The sequence below is a fragment of the Epargyreus clarus genome, unplaced genomic scaffold, assembly GCF_041222505.1.
Source record: "Epargyreus clarus isolate Ecla_fem2 unplaced genomic scaffold, WU_Ecla_fem_2.2 ptg000018l, whole genome shotgun sequence".
Taxonomy (NCBI): Eukaryota; Metazoa; Arthropoda; class Insecta; order Lepidoptera; family Hesperiidae; genus Epargyreus; species Epargyreus clarus.
This window is the reverse complement of record NW_027332226.1, coordinates 1,331,452-1,358,880: the sequence shown is the minus strand read 5'-3', so window position 1 is coordinate 1,358,880 and position 27,429 is coordinate 1,331,452. Positions and strand designations below refer to the sequence as shown.

Below are 27,429 nucleotides of genomic sequence, written 5' to 3'. Positions count from 1 at the left end.
AAGGTCTTTATAATTATTTTGTTCATTACTGAGTATAAAAATCTTTTTTATTAAATTGTTCAATTGTTTGGGCTTCTGGGATTTTTACTTGTAGAGAAAAAGTTTAAAGAGATAATATGGATGAAATTCAAAAAATTCCCTCTTTGGTTCATCAATGTAGGTAGAGGGAAATAATTTAATTTACAGCGCACAACATCAATTAATTGGAGTGACTAACATTACTTGAGAATTGAGATGAATAGATCTTTCCTAGTTTTTTTTAAAGTAGACTCTTAACCAACGTTATAATTTTTTTATTTTAGATGTAAGTACACTGAAGTAACTGTTTTCGATCATTGGGGACTACGCTATTCTTATGAGCTCCGAAAACGAGATAAGAGTCCTTTGACCGAGTTAACTTTATAAAACCAATCAATCTAATTAAAGATTCTATTCATTTTCATTGACTATGATCAAGTAGTCGAATAATTCTACGAAGTGGCAAGGTAACGTGTGAAGATGATGTCATTCGCTCCCATTAGGTCGTGAGCAGCTGATTTGTAACCGTTTATCGCGGTGGGTCAAGAGCGAGCTGATATTCGGATGAGAATAACTGCACAAACATAGTATAATGTATATGTGGAGAATGTGTACATAAGTGAACAATAATGCTTTCTACACACAGCCTTACACTAGGAATTTTCCTGTGTCGTAGGTTTCATGGAGACGTACCGAGTCGAATAGGCGAACGCAGAACCAAACACAGAACGGAAATTAAGATTCAACTTTTGGATAACTTTCTGAATGGGAATCAAACCCCGAACGACCACTGTTTAGACCAGTATGCTGACCACTTCACCACGCGGGTCGTCAATGATTATACGTAAATCTCTCTTTGATTATGCTTTACCCTTTCTATATAAGAAACCTCTTAAGGATTTACTGTGTTATGGGTGTTACAAAGAGTACATAAATACCCAGAGCATATTAGCAGAGAAATATTCATAATTTGAAATATACCGTGTCTATACAATGCTTGCTTGGCTCCTGAAAATTCAGGCTTCTAGCTTCATATGCAACGAAGTTACAGGGGGTCAAAATGGGCCGAATTGCTTCGAGAAAAGAATGGTACGGCCGTGCCGCTTTTTTTGGCTCGACTTGGCGGAGGCACTGCCGTGCCTCTAAATATACATGATTGTCTAACTAGGGTCAAACTTGGATACCTCTGCTTGTTAAATTAATTTGGTGACTGATGTCCACGCGGGTCAGCTGACTATCTCAATTGAATGTATACTAAGGAATTATTATAACGATTGTCATCTTTAAAGTAGTAGAAGATATTGTTGTTATCAGTTCCTGATATAGTATTTACAGTAACAATGTGTTTCATTTACATAATTATTTTGTTGCCGCAACAAAGGAACAAAATACTTTCAGATTAGCACAGATGAGATTGAATTGTATGGTTCTGCATAAAAATGTAATAACTTTTCAACAAATAACCAAAGTTGTTTGAGAAAAAGAGATAAATGAAATATTTTAATTGCACCGCCTGTAACAAACTATTACACGACGTGCCTTATCTCCATTTCTCTGGAGAGCAATAAAGTTATAAAATACAGCTCAATACAAGTTACACGGGGAACGTGCTTCGAACCTCCGGCATTATATTATAACCCTCGATAAAATATACGGTCGTCTACTTACTGCCGAGGCAGTCGGCATACCGCGTACCATGAAGTCATCGAAAGAAATATTGATGAATACGTAAATTGCGTTCTGGTTGGAACTTTTCCTTCCAACAAAGTTTTCCGTATAAATGTGACTATTTTAACCGTAAAACATGTTACAATACGTGTAAATAGTTTAAAATGTAAATAGTTTAATGAATATACGTGTAAATAGTTTTCTCTCGGCTATTGTATAGAAGGTTATATCTAATATTAAGTAGAAATTATAACACCGAAATAAATCCAACTGTCTAGGAACTCTTAAAAGGAAAGTACTCGTAATGTAGTCTATGTTACTCCTAAAATTTATACGAATCTAACGACACTTCTTATGTTAAAATATGTCAAGCCGTTTGGGCTGTAAGGTGTGCCAAAGAATGAGACGTACCTATATACAAACAATCTGCCGTCCGATAAAATAAATTTATTAATAGTCACTAACGTGAAATTGATATTGATATATTATTGAATTACGCTTCCACCGATAGAGTTCTGTTGTAGATGAACAAGCAGCAAGAGACTAATTAAGTTATTGTAAATTAAAGTTCAACAGAGATTCCTAAGCAACTATCAAATAAAACAACAAAGTATGTTAAGTTTTAAGGTGTCTGTCAAGGTAGCTTAACTTTTTCGAGGCTCCTCAAGAGTAGTAACGCATCTGATAATAAAACAAATAATAATAAACGCTTTCTACACTCACAGACCCACCATGCCATGCCACCATTGCCATGGACACACATAGACAAATACACAAACACTCAGACCCAGAAACGGAAATCTAAATTCATCATTTAGATATCTGTCTGGCCGGGGATCGAATCGAAGATCGGGACCATTTGCGCGTCAGACCGGTATGGTGGCCGCTCCGCCACGCGGGTCGTCATCTATCAAATCTTTCAAGAACCCTATTCTTTACGACCGGTAAAAAAAATCCATGGGCGGCAATGACCACTTAGCACCTACTGCATGCTCGTTTGTAACTCCAAATAAAAAAAGTTTGGAAAATCCAAAAGTGCACGACTCATAATGCTCATTTAATTATGAAATATAAAAAAAAAAAAACAAAAGTCGTTCAAAATTAATTGCCGAAAAAACAGCTGTAGTAGGAAGAAGGTACTGCACAAGCGCCCCTGGTGGAATAAATGTACATAATATCTATAGATAATATCTATAGAACGAAAACTACAAGACTGTATTTGTAGTTTTCGTTTTTTATTAATTGCAATTAAACGACACTGAATTAATTAATCATTCGCATTCAGTGACCTACAATCGTCGATTAGAATTAAAAAAAAAAATAACTCAAATGATGAATTTTTTCACAAGTTACAGTGTTTTCAGGTTTCACACATGACGGACAGGAATTTTTTTTGACCTATTTTGGTGTTTTTTTCCAATTCTATTGCAGTAAATCAATTTTTAAAAAGTATGGAATTAATCTCCATTAAATTATCTCGACAATAGTATGCAAAATATCTTGATTCCGTGAACTATCAAGGCTAAAATAATAATAATAGCCGCCAAAATGAAGCGAAAAAAATTTTTCGATCGTAAAGCACTCTCTGATGCTTCGCATCATGAGTCGTGCAATAACAAATTGTTGTGGTGTTTTAAATCGCATTTGATATCGTAAATCACACGGTACCACGCTACTATCTTTCATTGACAATTTAGTGGTTTGTGGAGTGCTAAAGTTGTTTTATTTGTATGAATGCTTAGCTGTTGCCTCGTGATGTAAACTTCAATCGGTATTGTTTATTTTATGTATTGTGCCATTCATGCTTACGTATGTAATAAAGAAGACAACTTGAAAGGTCAATCATCAATGCAATATATTATTTCTCTTTTTTTATAAAATAGATTAATAATGGTGGTAATGGCTCTTTGGTGACGAGTCCGGACACAGAGTCTCTTCGCTTACCTCAGAATTTCTCTTTAGGCATCTTTAAGATTCGAGTTGCCTAAAAGAAATCGCTTCTAAGCCATAGCGACACCTATTGTTCCCATTTTCTTTGTAATTATCGCGTTCTTTATTTACTTTAGGTTTTGCAAATATTAAAGAGTCTGTTTATTTACATAAACATATTTAATGTATATGTATGTATCTTTGATTATAATCTAAAAAGTCTAAATTTGGTTATATTTTTCAACTAATTTGTACCCATTATATTCAACATTGAACTGTGTTACACGTGTAAGCAATTTGCTCTTACATGAAAAATGGACCGTTTTTGTCGGTCATTTAATGGATTGTACGCACCAGCCATCGAATGGCGTTAAATGGCTCCATGTCCTTGACCTTGACGTTTCGCATGGTCGGCATTGCGAAACGTCTGGATATATTTAGTATATATAATTATCTGGCCACACATTCATATAATAATAGGCAGTAGCGACCAAGTCAGGTCATTTTTGATTTATCTAATAGTACGATCACTTTAGTAGAAGTTTTGGTTGAGTGAGATATTAAGACCAAATAATTGGTACCATGTATCGAGAAACGCACACTTTAAGTTAAAGTTTTTGTAGTAAGTAAAGGGGGATAAAAACCTGTTATTTCCATAGAAGAGTTACTTGCATTGAACATCGGTGTCGCAGTAATATTCGATCTCGTTGTTAAAGTAAGCGTTTCTTGAACGGAAGTGAGTATTTACGAGTACTTTATGGATACATCTTTAGTGTGGTGTACAGGATTTTTTTCCAAGAACATCATTATATGTTTTTCGCCTCGAGTCAGTCTCTAGAATAACAGCATACCTTTCCTTCGCTACGTGTGTAGCTAATGGAGAACTCTACCACCTTTAATATGACAACATGAGAGTATCAGAGAATTTGTTTAATTCTCCTAAATACTCATTATATATTTTACGTCACATTTAAATTATTACTTTACTTATTCTTGTAAAAACGATCAAAACATAAGTGGCCAATTACCATATTCATAAACGATCGGACGCCGGTGTCCAGGTGACCTTGATGGTTGCATTGCATAACTTACCGGCATCACCAATTGTGGGTTTGGCAAAATAAATATGTCCTCTCTCTTTCACGCACATGGTGTTATCTCTGTTCCACTTATACTGTGTAGACTTTTCGACAATCAAGAGTTTATTTTATGGTAATGGGCTATTGTGAACTTTGTTTTCTGTTTTGAGGCGAATTGAGAATAAGATACGAGCAGGTTTCTTTTGAAAGACGTAAACAAAAAAAAACACTAAACTTTAACCCACTGTTCCAATTTAATAAAAATGTTGGATTTGTATCAACAAATCCAACATTTTTATTAAATTATTCAAGTAGGTAGAAAATAGTTCGAATACCGAAGAACTGCCGCCCCAATGACAGCACCACTTTGTATGGTTTGGTAACGCAAGTATACTATACAGGCGTTTTAACATAGTTTTCAATGGTAGCAAGGCATCTGTGGCCAATTTCAGGAAGGAAGCAAAATTTTTTGGGGTTGATTTTGGACGTCGATGGGCAGAAGCCACCATCAGGCGGGCTGCATGCGTTTACTACTATTTTAAAAAGGTGGACTGTAAGCTCGTTGGGTACTTTTATATGTTAAGGTGGTTTTTATTTCCGACACGTGCCGTCTCTGTCTAGACGAGTGACCTTGAAAAGCGCATTTAGCATGAAACCGGTTAGTTTTGGTATTCGGCAAACATTTGTAAACACTTGACATTTCGCACTACACTTGATTGCATAAAAACTTTACGATGTCCAGGGAATGTATTATTATTTTTCTGTTTGTTATTTTTTTGTCGGTTGAGTGACAACTGACAACTGTTTGTGTTTTTTTTATTTAAGCCTTACGATAAAGCAAACGTGCTACGTGATGGAAATTAGTCAACGTCGCCTATGGACATTTGCAATACCAGAAGGGTTGCCAATGCATCGCCTTTGTACTTAACATGGTTAAATAGAGTGTAACACCACCGTCATACCTATCTTTGTACTCAGGTACAAAGATAGGTATGACGGTAGATAGGTATTACCCCTACAGTCAGCTGTAGGGGTAATTTTTTCGAAGTTCTTTCTTTTATAATATAGGAATCCTATATGTATGACTGTATGTATCATTCTTTGGCATGCCTTTCAGCCCAAACGTGGGAAGCAATATTGGTATATTGCTGATTAAAAGCAGTAGAGCATTGTGGACGTATTTTGGTCCAGCTATATAAAAAGTCAGACATTAAACCAATTTTGGCCAGTAAAACTAATTTGCATGATTGAATCCAAACTGGTTTTCGAGGAAGATAGCAATGGTATCCAAAACCGGTCTGACGAAGACTCATGTTATTGTTGTCACAAAATTGCCATTGTTGCTTTTTTACAGTCTATGCTGTCACTGATATTGATATATTTTATAAGAATACGTATCAATTTTTTTCCATATTGAATTTTGTAAAAACCCGAAATATCACAATTCACAGTAAAAAATAATATTTTGCATCTAGTCATATCCAATATTTTTTTCGTCTGAATGCATATTGACAATGTTGGCAGTCCAGTGGCGCCATCTGCTTCAAGCCCATTTAAATGCTAACAACGCCATCTATTGGTACATCATAGTGTTACAAATTGTATCTCAATATAATATTCAAGCAGAAAATGTGTACGGTCTCTTAAATCTATTACATTTTTTAAGTTTGCGTCAGGCTGATAATTATTTGAGATAAATATGAACATGACAGATGCTGCGATATGACAAATTAGTCTTAATGTCAACATTGATTGTCGCCACAGATAATAAATATGGAGTATTATTAGCCAGAAAAATGTTGTTTATCAACGGTGTGCATTATTTGAGGATTTTTTTGCATAATTAAAGCTTTATATTTGCGTGCACCACTACCACACCTATTTCTGCCTAAAAATCAGTGTTAAAGCTACAGAATTGTATTTGTTTTTTGGATTGGAAGGGTGTGGTAAGATGGACATACTTTTTCATTCCATTCTCAGGGATTCAGGTAAATAGTATCTAATCCTATCTGGGGTTAATTATAGATGTTCATGGGCGGCAGTAGTCAATTGGACTGCATGATTATCTGCTATCCCTATATTATAAAAAAGTCAAGCAGGCAGAGATGTTTCGAATAAATAACAAAGGAAAAGATGCTGCATGAACCACGAGTTTCACGCAATAAAAAATAAAACTTAGCATACCACTAGGTCATAAATTGTACACACACACAAACACACACACACCGCACATGTTCTCCATATAGAGCTCGCTCGGTCACAACTTTGATTCGATTAGTGAAAGTAGATTCTAGTGTTTTGGAGTAGAGTGTACTTTGGATTGTGGATGCTGTAATCTGGTTTACAATCCAGACGAGCGGAGGAATTTAAATAAGGTACAAAAGGGCGAGCTTATGCTACAGGCATGGGTTGTTGCGAACGCGTCGGTGGTAATGACTCATGGGCGCTATGGGATTGTGTAGGTAAATGTAGATAGTTCTGTACCCTGGTTTTATATTAACAGCAGTGATATCCTAGTTGTTTAAAATTGTGCTTCTCAATCTGGTGGATCCGAGAATCGAATCCCAAGCATGCACCGAAGCACACTTCAACTTACTCGTACATGTAAACTTAATTTGCGTGGTGGAATTGATATAAGGGTGAAGAAAATAACACGAGGAAATGTAACTGCCAGTTACTTCTTTAACTGTAGAATAATTATTAAACAGAAAAGTCAGACTGCTTAATATATCGGCAATGTCATTCCCTTACTTTAGACGAGTGTATTTAGACATTTTAGACATTTCTTATGTTAAAATCCGTCTAGACGCAAACAGACCAAGGGCGTGCAAAATATTGACATATACTCGTATGTATGTGACATACGCTCGAAAACACACTTCGAAAACTTTCCACAATCGGGGTAAAACCACGTTCTTATTAGAGTGTGAATACTATCAAACTCTGAGACCAGTATCCAACAGTGGGGTATAAGTTATGTTATCTTCTAGAAATTGCAAAAATCAAACACTTTTACTCAGTACTATGCTAATACGTGTAAAGCTAATAAAAATACCACTGCATACTCGGTCGCGAAAACCGGCTTCATTAACGGATAAGATATAGGCACTTTGTTTAATGGTTTCCAACGAAGGTTTCGATGTCGATAAGTTGCAGTTTATTTGAGCTCTTGTAAAAAGGGTGTGACTTTACCGAAAACGTTTCACAAGTTGGGTTATATGTTTTTTACTGATTGTCGTACATATTTTTGCTATAAATCTGCATTGGGGAAATTTTTATTACAGTTTATTACATTTTTGTTGTAAAACTACAGAAGATTACAGCTACTCGTATTAAACTACTAAAATGTATTATTTCTACTGTATATATTAGATATACGGTCTTTATTAATAAATAATTCTCTCGAATGTTTTACCTGCCAAACTTCGAAATTGACAATCATTTTTTTTCTTTTCAATTTTTAAGGGAATTTAATCCGGAACTCCTCAGCAAAGTATTACTGAAACAAAGACTGATGACTCTACACCTACCCTTCTTACTGTGTGGTGGAGCCCTAGCTAGATATCACCACTACATCTCTGCAAAATGTCAGCGAAGTAGATAAGCCTTATTTACTCTAATCGGAGATTCTGTCTAGCTAGTCTGTCCACAAATCTCAGACTGAATTGACATTTGCTTATCTTAAACTTAGAAATACACGCTATACTAATTTCTAGTTTTCATACTGACTGGTATAAATACGATTGCATGGATTTTATGGTAAATTTCCTTACCAAAAAAAAATAAGACGAATTGATAATCCATTTCCTTTGGAAAGTCTGATAAAATAGTAAAAGGAATCATAATATTTACTTGAGTATAATTTCAACACTATGTAGATATCGACTATTATTATAATAAAAATAAAAATAAAAAAAATATATAATCGTGATTATGATTCACAATTTTTATAAATTCCCCTTGGAACTTTGCTAGAGAATCCGAGAGCTTCCTCATAATATGTTGCACATTCGTGCCCAATAGTGGGACATATAAACGGGCATATTTTGAAAATAAGGCAGACAAGTTGTTGCTATAGTAAATCGTCATAATTGTTTACTCATATTACGCGCACCACTATTAGATAGTGAAAACATTCCTCGCGCGTCGCTCACACCGCAAACATGCTTAACTCGTGTTATTTTGTCCGAATTCGGACAAACTATGCTAATTCGTTACGTAAGCACGAGCAACATGACCTCACCGTTGAGTTGTAATGGCCGAAAATAGCTGTTGTTGCCGCGTTTGATTCGTTTCGCGTTCAAATGCACTTCGCATGTTATATGTGGTACTAGACTGTGGTCGAAGTCAGAGGTTCTCAAACTTCGTCGTTTACTGTTCACTTTGAGGAATATTATCAAGTGACAAAAATTTCGAGAATTTTAGACATGCTAATCAAAAAGGTCATGATAATAATAACGACATTATAAATTGAAACATAAGTCAGCAATGGCCACTAAAATATTTTTTTTTTTTATAATATGAGAGTAGCAGACGAGCATGCAGTCCACCTGATGGTAAGTGGCTACTGCCGCCCATGGACATCTTTAATGAACCCCAGATAGGATTAGATATTCCTACCTGAGCCACAGATGCGCCGCTACCCCTGAGGACTAAGCTGGAACGCCTCGGAAAAGTCTGTCTCCCTTACCACACCCTTCAAACCGGAACACAGCAGCGCCTAACACTGTTATTAGGTAGAAATAGGTGTGTTAGGCCACTAAAATATTTAAAATTTAACCTTGTAGACCTGCAATTCCTAAAACAGCATATTTTGGAGCGAGAAATAATTTATGTATAAGTATCGTATCCTATACCTAATCTATTTTTGCCTCTTGCTCGAAAACCCTTTTCCGCCATTTCAAATTTTAGCCTATACAGATAGACATTAATTATATTTAAAAAAGTTTTTAAAATATTGTTATTTTTCTAATCAGTAATTAGTTTACTATTTATAAACGGATACGCTGTACAACAAACTAATGACATAAATCTTAAATACATACGTGTGTTACAACAATGAAAGTAAAAAAATAATAAAGGCAATCGTATACCATTGTGAATTTAAACGTGCCGGAGAAACGTGGGTGTTTATTAACTGTAAAGGCTAAAGTTTGGGCGCGGCGGGCGCATTGTATGAAATGTGTGTATGTATGTATGAGCGTGTGTGGTCGGTTTGTGCGATTGAAATTCACTGGCCCCTCTCATTATTGCGAGCAATGTAGCTTTGTCTCGCCGACATACATTTTAAGATGTGTCTTATTTGTCTTATACACACACTTTTAAAGGTAGTAGAACCCTTTATGGTTCCACTCCGGCGGCACCACCGCCACACCTATTTCTACCTCAAAACAGCAGTGTTAAGTGCTGCTGTGTTCTGGTTTGAAGGGTGTGGTAAGGGAGACATACTTATGCCAGGTGTTCCAGTTTAGTCCTAAGGGGTAGCGGCGCATCTGTGGCCGGCCTCAGGTAGGAATATCTAATCCTATCTGAGGTTGATTACAGATGTCCATGGGCGGCAGTAGCCACTTACCATCAGATGGACTGCTTGCTCGTCTGCTACTCCTATATTATAAAATAAAACACTCATGACTTGCATGGGGCGTTCTAACTTAGTCCTCAGGAGTAGCAACGAATCTCCGGCCTATCTAAGATCGGACTCCAATCCTATCAGGGGTTGGTTACAGATGTCCATGATGGCAGTGATCACTTACCATTATGTGGAATGCATGCTCTTTTTACCCGACTGCTAAGGAAGGGTTATGTTTTTCGCGCGTATCTTGTATGTTTGTCTTTCTTTATTTGATCCGATCTAACAAACGGCTGGATGAATTTCAACAGTTAAGGTGTCATTATATTTGTCTCAATGACCCGAGTGTCCTTAGATAGGTGTTAGAAAAAGAAAAACAAAATGGCGGATTTTTGGCGCGAAATAGTAACACATTTAAAAAAAAAGTTAACCGAACCTATCGAGTAGGGTATCAAATGAAAGGAAATTAAACGGAGATTATAAAAACATATTTGTATATACATAAAACAGCAAGGGGACTGACTGACTGACTAACTAAATTACTTTAAAATTTTTCAGATATCAACGTACAGCCTAAACCAAGGACCTTACAGTCCTGTAATTTTGCACACAGGTTCTCTATATAGCGTTAATAAGTACTAAGAAAGGCCTTTTGGAAATTCTACCCTTAAGAGGGTAAAATAGGGGAAAACAGTTTTTTTGAAATCCTTTAATTTTGAAGCAACTACTATAAAATTTTGTATTTAGCTTTCTGAATAGGAACAAGGACGCACTAATTTATCCTCCTCCGAAAAATCAACCCCATAGAGGGTAAAATAAGTGTTAAAAGTTCATTTGAACAATCTTAAATTTTGAAGCAAACACTATGAAATTTTGTATCAGGCTTTTTGAATAAAAATAATTAAATTCGACCTCTAACGAGGTAAAATAATAGCCGAAACTTTGATTTACTGAAGTTATATAATTTATAGACCGTAAATGGTGGATTTTTTCGCGAAATAGTAACATGTTTTAAAAAAAGTTAACCAAACCTATCGAGTAGGGTGTCAAAATAAAGGAATTTAAGAGGAGATTACACATACATTACATAATTTATCTTATATATAAAATTCTCGTGTTCGTTACCGTACTCCTCCGAAACGGCTTCACCGATTATCACCAAATTTTATATACATATTCAGTATGTTTGAGAATCGGCCACTATCTATTTTTTTTTACCCCTAAGTGATAAGAGTTGTTCACCCTTAACATTTTATTATTTATATGGCAACACAACGTTTGCCGGGTCAGCTAGTACATATACATTCGTATATACACATCGGGATGACTGTCTGACTAAATGAGTGAGTTGCTGTGCCAGAGATCAACGCAAAGGGAAACCGCTGAACTTAAGCGTGTTGGAATTTTACACATAGGTTCTTTACATAGCGTAAATGAGCACTACGAGGATAAAATAGGATAATATTGTTTGAACATTTTTTGTTTTTGAAGCAGACACCTACTTTGAAACTTTGTATTTGGTTTTCTGGATAAAAATAATGAAATGCCTATTTCACTGCTTTTGGAAATTCTATTTCAGCCTTTTTGGTGCAGTCGGGTTTTTGATTTTTTTAATTAATTACTTGTCTCATTTGTAATTTCTAAATTAGACCAAAACCAAAAACATATAGACAACAATATTCATATTTCCCAATAAAGTATTTTAAAACATTTACAAAACTAAAAGGTACTATATTGACATTAATAATAACCATATTGTCCCTGCGTCACGTCATATTGTCCTCGTTACACGCTGCAGTTTCCCACGAGATATCCAGCGAGATATGCCGAGTTATTGTAATCGCGACATCTCGTTCGCCTTACACCACATCTAGTTATATGTTTATTTAATAACGTTTAATATACATATATTTATATCAAATATAACCCAAACCCTAAAAAATATCGACACCAATATTTATATTGCCCATTAAAGTATTTTTGAAACACTTACAAAAGTAAAAGGAACTATATTGTCATTAATAATAACCATATTGTCCCTGCGTCACGTCATATTGTCCTCGTTACACGCTGCAGTTTCCCACGAGATATCCAGCGAGATATGCCGAGTTATTCTAATCGCGACATCTCGTTCGCCTTACACCATATCTATTTATAGGCTTATTTAATAACGTAATGGTGTAGGAACCAGTTGAGCGAGAACTTAATGGGGTCTTATTGACAATTAAATGTATCGCGGGGACAATTCTGAAGGTATAAATTGATATAATGTTCTTGACGTTTCTGTGCAATTTTCTGTCGTACGAAAGATATCGTTAGTCATATAGACAAGGCTCCAAACATTGAGACTAAAAATTGATTTCTAAGCTCATCATTTAGATGTATGCTTAACTTAGGATTCAACCTGGATCCCTTCGCACGTCCGTGTCCAAACGCGGCACGCAGGTCTCCGACTTAAATTTTATGTGTATGCAATTATTAAATAATGATCTGATATATACAAATTAAAAAAAACTATTTTGGTAATATTATGTATGTTAGCAAATGTATTGTTGCGATTGAGTTTATTTCTCTTGGTTAAATTATTTTTAACAGATAAATTAATGAATTAAGAACTCTACATCGTTGTTTTATTTTAAAATCCTCAATCAAATTTAATCAATATATTTTATTTAGAGTAAATTCTTTAAATTTTGAACCTAACTAACTAGTTACTCGTTTTCATGCAACCACGTCCGCTTGCATAAAACCCATATCATCTGCAATAAAAACTCCACAGTGTAGCAGTTATCGGTCAGTAGGGCAGACAGCAGACGAACTGTTAAGTGGAGATAATGAGGCGGTGTTACTCACGGGTCACGGGTTATAGAGTCAGGGTGAAAGATGTGTGTTAGGTACATTGATATTAAGAGGAAATGGCACAATTACGAAAGAAATGAGAACTAAATTTTAAGAGGATAATTTTATTTGTTATAATTATCACCGTAATTGACAATTTATATCAACTGAAAATTGTATTTCAATCAATTGTATTTTTCAACAACAATCTGATGGAAGATGATGCATACGCAGAGGGTTCCATGTTCGATTCACGGCCAAATAAACATATAAATGATTGATTAAATCGTTGTTGTGTATGTTCACTATTAAAAATAAACATCAATTGTCCCATTGCCAAAGAAAAGCATCCTTTCGTGCGGCGAGCTGTAACTACACAACAAAATTCAGGCGACATTAATTCAAATAATCACGTATAATGAATATTCATTATTAGCGTAAAATATTGGGCAATATGGGGTCTATGTAAAAGCTTAAAACTTTACTCCTGAAAACATTAATAAAAATGTAACAACTAAAAACTCTACTTTGGAAATCAATTTTTGTAACTAAGTAAAATTATTAAAAAGTAAGATTTGTAAGCTTTGCTTTAATTGCATTTAAGTTTAATTGCAAGTTATCATGAAGTAACATTTAGCTTCATATTGGAGCTATAATGTTGATATTCAATTAATATCGTTTGTTGAATCGCCTTCAACTGCAAGTGAGCACGCGATCATTACAGATTGATTTTGTTGTTTTTTGCTTCTACCGACTGCAGTGGTTATAGCTTTGTGGGTTGAATTATGAACTGTCATCAATTCCGGAAGTATGAGGTTCAAATCCCGGTTAGGCAACTCTGATTTTTCTTATTTATTTGCGTATGACAGTTCATTTTTGGTTAAGAAAAACCACTAACGTGAAATATAAATATGTCTTGTCAATTAGGTATCCATTAAATTTTCGAAGTGTGAAGTTTGTCACTTGGCACTTGACTTACGTGGTTGACTATACAATGAACACTTTTTTATCTAGATATAACCTTGGAATGCCACAATTAAAATTAGTAGAATTTTACATACGTTTATTTTCATTTACATAGGTTCAGTTGGAATTTTCTCTGTTTTTGGAAATCGTCAGAAAACACTACTTGAAACAGTAAAGTTTAAAAGGTATGCTCATGTAACTTTGTTGTACCAAGAATGCTGTTTTTCTCTGTTCTTCTAAGCTCTTCTTCGCGCCTCTTATAAAAAGCAATGAAACTAATTCTATAATAGACCACCAATTCGTCTACGTTATACATATTTATTATTACTTATTTAAACACCATCAATAGCCAATTTTTAACATTCTAAATACATAAGTAAAACCTTAGTTTCCAATTAAAGGCAAAGCCTTAGTGCAGCGCGACACGCGACAACCGCCGTGTCCGGACAGTATGTCCCGATTAGCAGATTGGACCGACTTTCTCAATTAATGTTATTGTTTATAAATAAATTGCGCTCGTGTTTATCTGTTGTGGGATTTCAATAGGTTTTAGTATTCAGACAAATAGTTCTTAATTGCACGTTTGAGTTATTGTTTGAAAATGGAAATTTTAAAATGAAAAGAGTCTTTAATTTCATTATAGTATAGGTTCATGTAGTTTTTGTGTTAAGGAAAATAGGTTGGAGTGCTTGAAAAGCATCTATCAAGTTGCCCCAATGCGGATTGGTAGAGGAGGGACGAGGTTAGTGCCCAACCGGTGTCTGAACCGTCAGCCTAAAAGGCCCAATATGGATTCCTATGTTATTAACCAAACCTATATTTACGTCTTAACAGTCTGAGAAACAGGAAAGCGTGCGTCAAATTTAGCCACTAACGGTCACCCATCCATCTGCTGACCGCGCCTGACGTTGCTTAACTTTGTAGATCGTTTAAGATTAATAATCCACACCTTAAGCGAAGTAATGATTTGTTTTTGCGCGCGCGCATGATCTAAGCCTTGGCCTTGGCACGTATCTACATATAAGTTCACCAACATTGTGCCAACAACACACACTCGGCGAAAGTGGCTGACAACATTATCTCTGTTATCTGTGTAAATAATTACTGTTATCTTGTAGTCATATCATTGGCTATATTAAAAGTAGAAATGTAACGTCTGTCTGCTTATAATTATTTGCATTATGCTTATTAGTTTCATGAGGTTAGTTTAGTCAAAAGTTTGAATTTTATATTGAAAACTGGTAGCACTTACTAAGTTACTCTAAAGTCCAAATACTTCTAGCACTAGAGAAGGCAAAAGGTTTTAGGAAGGCGGAAAGTTGGAAAAAAAATTCACACGTTCTTCACTAATTCATTAAGTTTTTGTGCAAATTGGATGAGGTATGATGATGATTGTTGATTAATATAACCTACAAGTCTCTCGCAACTGGTCGATAAGCATCAAATCTCTACGACAGAAACAAAATTTATATGTATAATTGTATATACTTAGCGGATTAAGGGGTTGGGGGGTAAAAGGGGCGGTCCGCCCCGGGCCCTCTACCTTGGGGGCCCCCAAACACATTTTTGCTAAATAATTTAAAATGTACGTGAAATGCTGTAATTTGTGTTTGTGTGATTAGTCAGCGGAAAAAAAGGTCACCGAATCACAGGCGAATAAGTCTGTGTAATTTTGTAACACATTTGTAATTTTGAAAAATTAAATGAACTTTTTACACTCGGATCCTCCATTCAACTTTCCGCTCTGGGCCTCCGACAATGTTAGTCCGCCACTGTATATATTTAGGTATGATATGCTACCCGCGGGAACCCGGGTTGAGTTGCTAGTATTTATATAAATTATAAACGCCGTGTCGTATAAGTGCCGTGAGAACATAATGACAAATATTGTAATTTTAATGAGATTCTAGTCTTAAATATGTACGATGTCCTGTTTGATTTGAAATGTAAATAATCCAAGATTTCGTGTTATAATCTGATTTTAAAGTATTTCTTTTTCTCCTATTCGAATGGATTGTATTAAGGATACAGGGCCGGATTTAGAGGTCTAGAGGCCTTGGGGCAACAAAGGAGTGGAGGCCCCCCGGCCCCAAATTATTTTCCGAATAAAATGATCAATTTTTTCAGTTGAGTTTTTCAATAAATATTTTATTGTGAAACGCAGCTAAGATTCTTCTAGTATTAATGTTTGTACAAAGTACTGTAGATAAAGGTATAGCAGCGAAAAAAATATCAAAGGAAAAGATATATGTTTTTTTACTAGTGTTTACTAGTCGAAATTTAAAAAAAAATCCGACGTCTCCATTGTGGGGGCCCCTCTTTTGTGGAGGCCCCGAGGCTGCCGCCCCTGTTGCCCTCCCTTAAATCCGGCCCTGCGTGGATAAGCTCCAAGTAATTTATGTGCGATTATATTTGACCTCCAGACTGTGAGAACTGCGCCGTAGACCACTTAACATTCAATTATGTATTAATTTAATTTAATAATAACGAAAATGTAAATATTTAGTATTAATTTTCGATTTAACTGCATATGAAAGTCTCCCATGGTCTGGTTGGTGAACATATAAGTTGGAAGGTGGTAGAACCCTCTGTGTTTCGACTCCGGCGGCACCACCGCCATATCTATTTTTGACTAACAGCAGTGTTAAGCGCCGCTGTGTTCTAATTTGAAGGTTGTGATAAGGGAGAAATACTTTTCCGAGACGTTTCAACATAGTTCTCAGTGGTAGTCAACACACCTGTGGCCAACTTTAGGTAGGAATCTAATCTTTTGAGGTTGATCATAGAAGACCATGGCGGCAGTAGCCACTTACCATTAGGTGGACTGCATGCTCGTTCCCTATTTCTATATTATAAAATAAATAAACGTTCGATTGAACTGCATGTAAGGCTTTGCGATATTGTGGTGGCTAAACACACAAGTACATTATACAACTTAGTGCGCGTTGGTGCGTGTAAATATCTATTCAATTATGCCTGTGGTCGCCTTAATCAAATGAGACGTGTAATCATGAAAATATTCCTCAAGAAATATGCTAGAGATACGCTTTAAATGACTATTAAAATAACTGAATTTAAATGACTCAAATCAAGGATTTTTTAAAGGAAAATTAGCAGCAAAGACAATTCTTCATTTTTTACAAAGTTTCGAGAGGGGAATTTAAAGGTATGTATATCTACGTTTTGAAGTGAAATAAAATCCCCACAGGGCTTTTTATTTCATGGTCACAGAATCTTCTAGGACTTGCGTCACATTAAATTAATATGCCTATGCATATGCCTAATAGGTCAAATATCAGAGGTCCCATATTAATCTTCTTCGTCACTTTGACATGTGTCCTAGCGAGAATCGAACCCAAATCAACATGACCATGATGAAGAACAATGGTCCCTATGCCGAGCGGGTCGTAAGTAGTAGTAAGTATGACATTATATGCAAATGTTTACATGTAGATTATAGGTATCGTAAAGTTTGTCTGTGTGCATTGATTTGTGCTAAATCTATCCTTGTTCGAGCATTCAAGATCTTGGTCACGGTTGTTTTCGAGTAGAATAACATAGATAACATATTATGACTGTATATACTGTATATACAAATCAGCATTCGCCACCGAAACCGCATCAGTACCCGTACAATCAGTTTTTACGTTTTGACAAATATGACTGTTTTGGTATTTGTTTACGTATTCGCCTATACAATTTCAAATCAGCGTCTCTAGCGGATTATATCAAAACATGGAAATTGTATAAGCCAGTACGTATACAAACACCAAAACAGTCATAGTTGTCAAAACGTAAAAACTCATGATAAGGGTACAGAATCCGTCTTTCTCTGGTCATAAAACTCTCCGTTGTGGGTCTCCACTCTGCAGTATCCACTTGGGTCCTACTTTAAGAAATATTGCTTCTTATATTACTTTAGACTTAGCTTATTGACTTCCTTTAATATTGTTACATCGCAGTTTATAAGTCACAATAGTGTACAGAGTTACTCGTAATTTGTATCGTAAGGTCGTGGGTTATCTTCTGTTTTCGCGGGGAATTTGCGAATTATTTTTGGTATTCGCGGAAAATTTGTACATTTTTTTTGGAAATACCAAAGACTTGTTGGAATCTTTTTTTTTATAATATAGGAGTAGCAGACGTGCATGCAGTCCACCTGATGGTAAGTGGCTACTGCCGCCCATGGACATCTGTAATCAACCCCAGATGGGATTAAATATTCCTGAGGTCGGCCACAGATGCGCTGCTACCCCTAAACACTAAGCTGGAACGCCTCCGAAAAGTCTGTCTCCCTTACCACACTCTTCAAACCGGAACACAGCAGCGCCTAACACTGCTGTTATTAGGTAGAAATAGGTGTGGCGGTGGTGCCGCCGGAGTCGAACCGCAAAGGGTTCTACCACCTTTAAAATATATTTATATATTTTATAAATATATATAGGTTATAGTGAAATGAGTTAGTTAAAGCGACGTGTTAATTTCAGAGATTTCAATGAGCGTTTCGTCGAAAGCGGGCGTTCTAACGAACTTGTTTACGACTCACGACCTTGGCATCAATTGCCTTATGTCATTCGCGGCGTCACTCCACCCGAAATTACTATGGGTGCGATGTTTTGCAAGTTAACTTCTTTCACTTTGGATATCGTAAATTATTATAACCTTTTTATTTTGGTTTTCGTGATCACAAATAAGTGTTTCCCTTTCTCAGTTGTTCTCTTAAGACAAAGATTGTTGATGTCACTTCACAAGAAATTACTATTATAGAGAATTTTTATTTTCAAGTTGAGACTTGACTTCAGTTTCAAGTCTCTTCACACCGTATTCATTTTTTTATCCGAATTGATTTTGAGCTGTGCTTGTAATTTGCTGGATTTGTTTTTTTGTTGGCACTGTAATCTTGCTTATTTTTTTATTAATGTATGTTGAAGTTATAATCCGACCTGAAATTGTATTATCAAGTTATTTAGCTAACATCGAAACGTTTCCCTGCTGTTGGAGTGTTGGTAACTCGTAAATTGCTCACTTCGAGGAAATCTTTCACTTGAAAGCGATCTATTTTAGCACCGCAACAAAAGAAACATTCTCGCCACCTGTAACCGCCATGCACCTGATTGCAACTCGTTTACTTGCTGTACTCGCCAGCGACGTCTTGTGGTATCAGCTTACCGTAACCTTGTATAAGACGACTTCGCCGACCTTAACAGAACGGATAGTGTTACAAAGACGCATTACGTTTGTCGTTTATTTCGGCTGATTGAAAGCTGTGATTTGGGTCACTCGTGAAACGAAATCGCCGGATCGATTTTCGTGTAAGACGTTTTTTTCGTGTTTCATGAGATATAATACGGGCATGTGTGATATTTTGCGCAATTTCGCAATCACTCGAAACGGACAGTTGTGGAGTTGCTAATGCAAAAATGACATGTGCTTTAGCAGTGAAAGTTACTTAATAGTTTTAATTAATTCATTTTATAATGTATTCGTTATTATGTATCACTTGTAATGTTTTTGTCAAAATGGGGCTAGTGTTGTCTACGCTTCCGGTTTTATTTGCCAACATAAACTGGCCACTTTGTATTCACTTAACTTTACATATTTGCATAAATACGATTTAATTGAACATTTCCTCTAAAGATAAAATCAAATAAAATATAATTGCAATTGATATTTTGATACCTAGTTCCTGTTTATCGTATGTATGTAGATCTATAAATGTTTCTACATATTCGCTGTATTTGCGTAGTAAAGATATGTATGCTACGCGATCATGCTCTACATAGTCGTAGCCTGTTGAATTTGTGATAGTTACACTTCATAATGTGCTTTACCGCCTGTATAGCCTCATTCAACTATCAGTAGAAGATCCCAATATAAGACGACCTTCACCGAGCTGCTTAATGTATGAAACGTTTTTTATATCAAATTAAATATGTCAAAAAGTATATTGCAAATGGGTTGACTAAAAAATTTCAGTCCGAATATGTTTTTTTTCCAGAATATGTTGTATACATCAGACCAGTAAAATGTTTAATATTTTTTTTTAGTTGTAAAAGAATCATATTCTGGACTGAATTTTTAGACAACCAAGGTCGTCTTATATCGGGATCTTAGACCATATCAAGAGTTGAGTTAACATTACCCTTGTCAAGGTGTATCGAAGGACGGTGTAACTGTTTAACAAAAGTAACACTAATTCGTCACATTAGATTAAGATTGATTACTAATGCAATAAGAAAGCAAGCCTTGAAACGCACGAGAAATTCGTTCTGATTTTAATTAATCTTCTCATTCTAAGAGTGGAACCGCATCCAGCAATGGGGTATTAATGGGTTGATGATGAAATGTAGTATCATTGCTTTTCAGTGTTTCTAAAGGATCCCTCTATCTAAAGATTCCCACAGACACTCTTTCCTATTACGGTACGGTTATTTGTAAAGATGGTAGAACCTTTTGTTGTTCGACTCTGACGGCACCACCGCCACTTTTATTTCTGCCTAATAACAACAGTGTTAAGCGCTGCTGTGTTCTGCTTTGACGGGTGTGGTACGGGAGACGTACTTTTCCGAGGTATTCCAGCTTAGACTTCGGGGGTAGGAATATCTAATCCTCTTTTGGGATGATTACAGATGTCCATGGGCGGCAGTACCGCGCCACTTACCATCAGGTAAAAATGTTTGCTCGTCTGTTACTCGTACACCTATGTTATAAAAAAAAAAACCTATAAATTGTGTGTAACATTGATGGCGCCGGTGACGGTGTTGTTGATTATTTTATGGCGATAGTAAAGTATGTACATCCTGGTGTGTTACGCTCACAATGGATCGGCATTGGCTCGACCACCTCACATTACGTCATGCTTACACTGTGAGTGATGGAAAATATTGAGATTTATCCGTAAACTGATTTAACAACTTGTTGTATAACCTTCTTGTTGTTATAAAGTTTATTAATAACAACAATCTGTCGAATGACTTGTCTACCAAAGTTTGAATTTGGCAAATTTGAGAACATTGAATTTTTGAAGGTGGTAGAACCCTTTGTGGTTCGACTCCGGCGGCACCACCGCCACACCTATTTCTACCTAATAACAGCAGTGGTAGGCGCTGCTGTGTTCCGGTTTGAAGAGTGTGGTAAGGGAGACAGACTTTTCCGAGGCGTTCTAGCTTAGTCCTCAGGGGTAGCGGCGCATCTGTGGCCGACCTCAGGTAGGAATATCTAATCCTATCTGACGTTGATTACAGATGTCCATGGGCGGCAGTAGCCACTTACAATCAGGTGGATTGCATGCTCGTCTGCTACTCTTATATTATAAAAAAAAAAAAAATTGAGAACATTGAGTAGATTGATAAATAACATGTTTTTTTTCTTCAGCATTCTTGATTTCTAGTACTTCTCTGGTGTCTTATGTCGTAATGTGACATTATACACCTAAAAAGTCTTATCAATTTGATGATATTATTTATTGATCACTGATTTCCAGTGCGATTTTTAATAGAAACTCTTCGCCACATAAATATACGTGCTTCAGTTTTGGACGACTTAGGTACGTTGTATTTATTGCATTATTAATAACTTCGTATTGTTTTCAACTATTTACTGTGTCTTGTAGTTCGTATATAAAGCTGAGGTTTATTTCCTTGGAAACGGCATTGTATTTTGGGCTAGTTTTAAATTATTTATATCCTGTAGCGTTACAACAATGTATGACATTGGCTCGGCGACGCCTGTTTACGTCATGACCACAACGTCAGGTCTTGTGTTGTGAATAAATTTAAATGGGTTATATACACATATATATGTTAGTATACTTGATTTATAAAAATGAGATATTTATAGATGTTACTTTAGACGCTTTTCGAAGATTAATTAGCGTTATTTATCCAAGCTTCAACATTAAGCGCAGATAGAAATACTTGCTATGAATCAGTCTGTAGGAAAAATATGTGTATTGGAACTGTTGGTTGTAGTAATGAGCTACCTATTTACCTGTTCCCAATTGAGGTCATGTTTCAATCCGGTAATAGGTTAAGGAAAAATTAATAATTTGTAAGCGTCGACGTAGTTTATACAAAGTCATTTATTTTCTCTATCCCTGCCAATATAGCACTCCTGAATTGATTTGTTAAGAAATGCTGTAAAGAGCTGTTAAGTTTGGACGACATCTTGGCTGTATTTGTGACTAACTTCTCATTAAGGTTGAATACTACCTCTAAACATTTGTATGAAAGTACTATGTATATTTACGTGAAGCGTTTGGACATAGTGCTTATGGGGATCAACGCATCTGTGATTTACGTCAACGGAACCCCTTTCTTCTATCATCAGTCACAATCAGATACAATATCTATAGCTGCTTTAGCTGCTGCTCCTCCCATTTCTAAAGATTGTTCAAAAACGTAATGCTTGTATTACTTTTAACCTTATGCTAGTGTTACTATTCTTAGTTTCAACGCGATCTTCGAAGTAAAATGTTGTTTACCCGTCATATCGCTGATGTTATGCAGACCGTTAATGAGCCAATTCCGACGCGGAGTGACAATTGCATTAACACGCGGTGACATAACTGCTAAATGCAAGTATTGTTTCGTGGAAAAATATATGAAATCACCGCTCGTACGGTCACGTGGGAGAGTGCACTTTTGGATGTTGTTTGATTTTTCGCTGAAATCATACGCTGGCTTTAGATTTTGGATGGCAAAACAAATGGTGTTGTTTCGTTTGTGTGTCGTAGTTGTTGTCCTCAGGAATAGATAGATAGATAGATAGATAGATAGATTATTTATTTCAAGAACTTAAGCAACAACAACAAATTATAACACACAATAAACAATGAAATCCAAAAATACACATATGGAAACACAAACTTAAATTATGAACTTATTGACTAAATTTTCTTAAGAAATAAAAATTACACAATATATAAAAAAAAAAACTGAAAATAATAAAGTAAATTAAAAAATAAAAACAAACAAAATACATAATCGAGTGTTGCAGCTAAAGTCTGTGAAAAAGGTTCCGGAGCTCAGAAAAAAACCGAGATTGGATCTCGGCAACTGATTTTCAGCCCGGACCGTATGCGAACGTTGCTCGGAAGGCTGTGCAGTATACATCGTGCCAAGTGTTGTAAACGGGAGAAAAAAAGAAAAAAATCTTCTACCCTTTTTTTTTTATTAATTTTATATTAACCTACTATAAACATTGTGATGCTCAATAAGTGCCGTTTTGTGTTACAAAAGTGAACTAATATTAAGAAAATTACGATTACGAGTAAGAACGAGTATGTTAAACGAAAAGTTAGTATATCTTTTATCTAAGTTCTATTAGAGTAAAGCAAGAGTAATAGCAGATTTGTGTCAGATATCAGATAGGAATCGAATATTATGCGAGGTTTATTACAGGTATTTGTGAGCGGTAGTTGTGATTACTCGTTACTGCTACATGTATATTATAGAAAAAATAAATAATGGGAGTAGGGTAAATTGCCTCGTCCTCCTTTCAAACTGTTATAAATTAGTCCACCGAATCGGAAGGGTCTACAACCTTTAATGATACTAAGTAGGTTGCATTTTCCTTCGTGACGTCTGTTACACAAAAATAAACACGAAAATTTAACTTTCAATAAATCTAAATTTAACTGGAGTAAATAAAGTTTACGGTAAATTAACTTGGCCCAAAATGGCGGCGGCAGTTGGACACAATGGGGTGCTTTCGCGCGCTTTTCTAACCCGATGTTTAGATAAAACAGTTTGTTTAACTGAAACTTTTAACACGCGAACTGTTTCATTATTAGACCTGTAACAGGGCTGGGCAATATTACGTTTGTATATTTAATGATTCAATTAAATTTATAGGTACTATTACTAGCTGACCCGGCAAACGTTGTGTTGCCATATAAAAAAAAAAACATTATGGGTGAACAACCCTCATCACTTAGGGGTATGAAAAAAAGATAGTAGCCGATTCTCAGACCTCCTGAATATGCCTATAAAATTTGGTGAAAATCGGTAAAGCCGTTTCGGAGAACGGTAACTAACACTGTGACACGAGAATTTTATATATAAGATAATTATATTGCTTGTCTTTGTTCGACGACCTCACAAAAACTGCGGCACTAATTTTAATTCAATTCAAGTTTTTATGTTTGAAAGCTTTTAATCAGAATAACAAACTCGTATTAGTTAGGTAGGTATATCTCGCTACAATATCTGAAGGTGAGATGCTAAGAGATAAGATGAGATGAAACTCAAGAAAGATAGAGTAAAATGACTTCCCTTTTATGTTATTTTGTGTTAGGGAGTAAGTTTTGATGGTATCTATAAAGTAAATGTTATTACTTATTCTGCTTACATTAACTAATAACTTAATTGAGTATAATTAATTTTATAATAACACACACCTAAGCAATTGAGGCCTATTTTCAAACAAGTCAATACTTTTTATACCATCTGTAACTTTCAAATTTACATTGATCATGATCGCGTAGCATTTACAGGAAAATCGTTCCTGAAACATAACAGGGTTAGTAACCCTAAGCTCCTGAAAGATCGGCCGTTGCCCGTCCCAGTCGGTACCAGCTGCGTGCCGCCGGGAGTTGCACGGGCACGCACATCGTGCCTGCGGGAACCTTAATAAGGGAGGGTGGAGTTTGCTTTCCGGGATCGTAAAAGTTGAAAGAATTTGTTTAGCGTTTCAGATTACTTTGCTGAAGATAAAAATGCTGTTTGTTTAATATGTATACGTTTCGATTGCGTGGGTCTGTATCGTAGTGTGTTATGGATATTTCTTACAGTATGTTTCAAATTGTGACAAAAAAAAAGAAAAGCCGTAGATATATTGCTATCCTTCATGACTGAATTGGAATATCTTGTGTAATTGTTAGAAGCGCTGTTGTATTATAGATTGAAGTATCATAATGTGACATGAGATCCGAGGCGTTAAACTTAGTCCTTAGTGGTAGCAAGGCATTTTCGACAAAAATCCTATTTGAGATTGACTACATATACATGCCTATAGTCAGCTGACTGCATGATGGTTATTACTTGAACTTTAAGGTGGTAGAACCCTTTGTGGTTCGACTCCGGCGGCACGACCGTCACAACTATTTCTGCATCACAACAGCAGTGTTAAGCGCTTAAAAAAAGGCGTTTAAAAAATCTGTGGCCGACCTCAGGTAGGAATATCTAATCCTATTTGGGGTTGATTACAGATGTCCGAGGGCGGCAGTGGCCACTTACCATCGGGTGGACTGCATGCTCGCCTGCTACTAAATAGAATAGATTAAAGCTTTCAGAGCTTTTAGTGGTGTTTATTTCGGATGTGAGGCAGATGTGTGCACCGTGCAGTCTCAGGACAACGCACTTGGCACGCACCTTGGTGAATCATGCGATAGAAGAGCCGATAGCTTGAATAAACCAGGCCGTGAACCACCCGTAGGTCGAGGATTGTGTTTGTGGAAAACTGTTTATTTTTATATTGAAATAACCATAATTTTGAAGGTGGTAGAACCCTTTGTGGGTCGACTCCGGCGGCACCACCGCCACACCTATTTCTACCTCATAGCAGTAGCGTTAATGTGATAGCAGCGCATCCGTGGCCGACCTTAGGTGGGAATATCTAATCGTATCTGGGGTTGATTACAGATGTCCGATGTCCATACAGATGAGCGGAAGTAGCCACTTACCATCAGGTCGACATGTTCATCTGCTACTCCTATATTATAAAAAAGCAAATTAGCATGCAGGTCATGTGTTCATGTCGTCTAAGGACATTTCATGTCGTCTATGGACATATGTAACTAATTCAAAATAGAACGCCGGTTCTAATGGAAGTCGATCACAGATGCCTTGCTACTCTAGAGGACTAAGGTTGTTAACTTTCATCATATTTCCAAGATCTCGTTAAAGTTTAGGTTCAGAATGTCTTATACTTATGGTATACGCTTATCTAATTCCACTTCGCAGAAACTTCACGAATTTTGTAGGTTCGTTCCATTCTTCACAATTGTAATTCGTAAAAGCTAACTTCTGTTACTATTTAACTCATTGTAATTGAATTTAGTGGATATTGTAGGTTTCGGCTTAAAAGACAGGATAAAAAAAAACCCTATAATAATATGCGGCGTGCACTTTGTTCTGAAATATATTATAGGTTTATGATAAATATCTTGATAACGTTCAAAATCAATTTTGGTAACGTAGATACTGTTCAATACAGTAAGTATGCTCGGAGGTTGAAAATAAATGTGTTTAGAAAAACCAAAAATACTCGTCGCTTTGAAGTCGTTTAAAAATAGCAGTAGTTAGTGGTTATTAGTGGAAACATTGCTCTTTGTGTTATGCGAACTTGGTCGAGATAACTGTTTTATGAGAATTATGGAACCACTGCATTTGACTCAAAAAAAACCAGCCAAAGTTATAATTATCAGGAGATCGATTGGACCTGAAGTTGATCATAGATATATTTATACCCACCAAGGATAATTTACCGTAATATAAACTAGAACACAACAGCACTATGCTGCTGCTATAAGGCAGAAATTTGTTGTGTGTGTTATGTAGATGTTTTTCATATGAATGTATCTTTTAAGTTATCCCTTGTGTTATATTTTAGATCTCAAAAAAGTCTTCTAACAGGTACGCGTCATCTCATGTTTATTTTTAAAGGATGCCCCACAAAATTTCGTTTTTTTTGCGGTATGCAGATTATGGATATTTTGGACAACGTTTTTATTTTTATGTTTTGACTTGAGCCTTTACACGTGACATCGCGTAAAATTATCACACATTGAGGACACAGTTGCTAACTAAAATTAAATAATTTATTATAAAATAAGAATTAATTGTATACAAACGATATCCAGGTCAATATGGTCAATTATGTGTAAATAATAAATATTAACCAATGTGTTTGTTTGTTTCAGATGAACAGGAAAGAGTACAAAAGAAAACATTCGTCAATTGGATCAATTCACACTTGTCGAAGGTAAATATTGTTGGAGATGTCAAGTATTTGCTAAAGATTATTTAAATATCTATTGGATACAATATCATCATCATCATCAAACCATTATTGTCCCACTGCTGGACACAGGTCTCCTCTCATAATGAGAATGATTAGGCCGTAGTGCCAAGTGCGTATTGGTAGACATCACATACTTTCTGAGTTTTTTTTTTATAAATCTCTCATACCTTTTGAGTTTTTTTTTATAAATCTCACAGTTATGCAGGTTTCCTCACAATATTTTCATTCGCCGTTTAAGCAAGTGATAATTAATTTGTAATACGCACATAATTTTGAAAAATCAGAGGTGCGTGCCTGAATTTGAACCTCGTACGGTCGTACCTCTCGATCAAGACGCCG

General features: G+C 35.8%; 1 protein-coding gene across 1 annotated transcript in view; it reads left to right on the top strand.

The window, feature by feature from the left end:
• Positions 1-27,429, top strand: part of Msp300 (Muscle-specific protein 300 kDa) — a 170,090-nt gene that overhangs the window by 12,509 nt on the left and 130,152 nt on the right. The window contains exon 2 of the mRNA XM_073082697.1: positions 26,990-27,051. Coding sequence (XP_072938798.1) covers positions 26,990-27,051 — 62 coding nt within the window. The remainder of the gene's footprint in view (positions 1-26,989; positions 27,052-27,429) is intronic.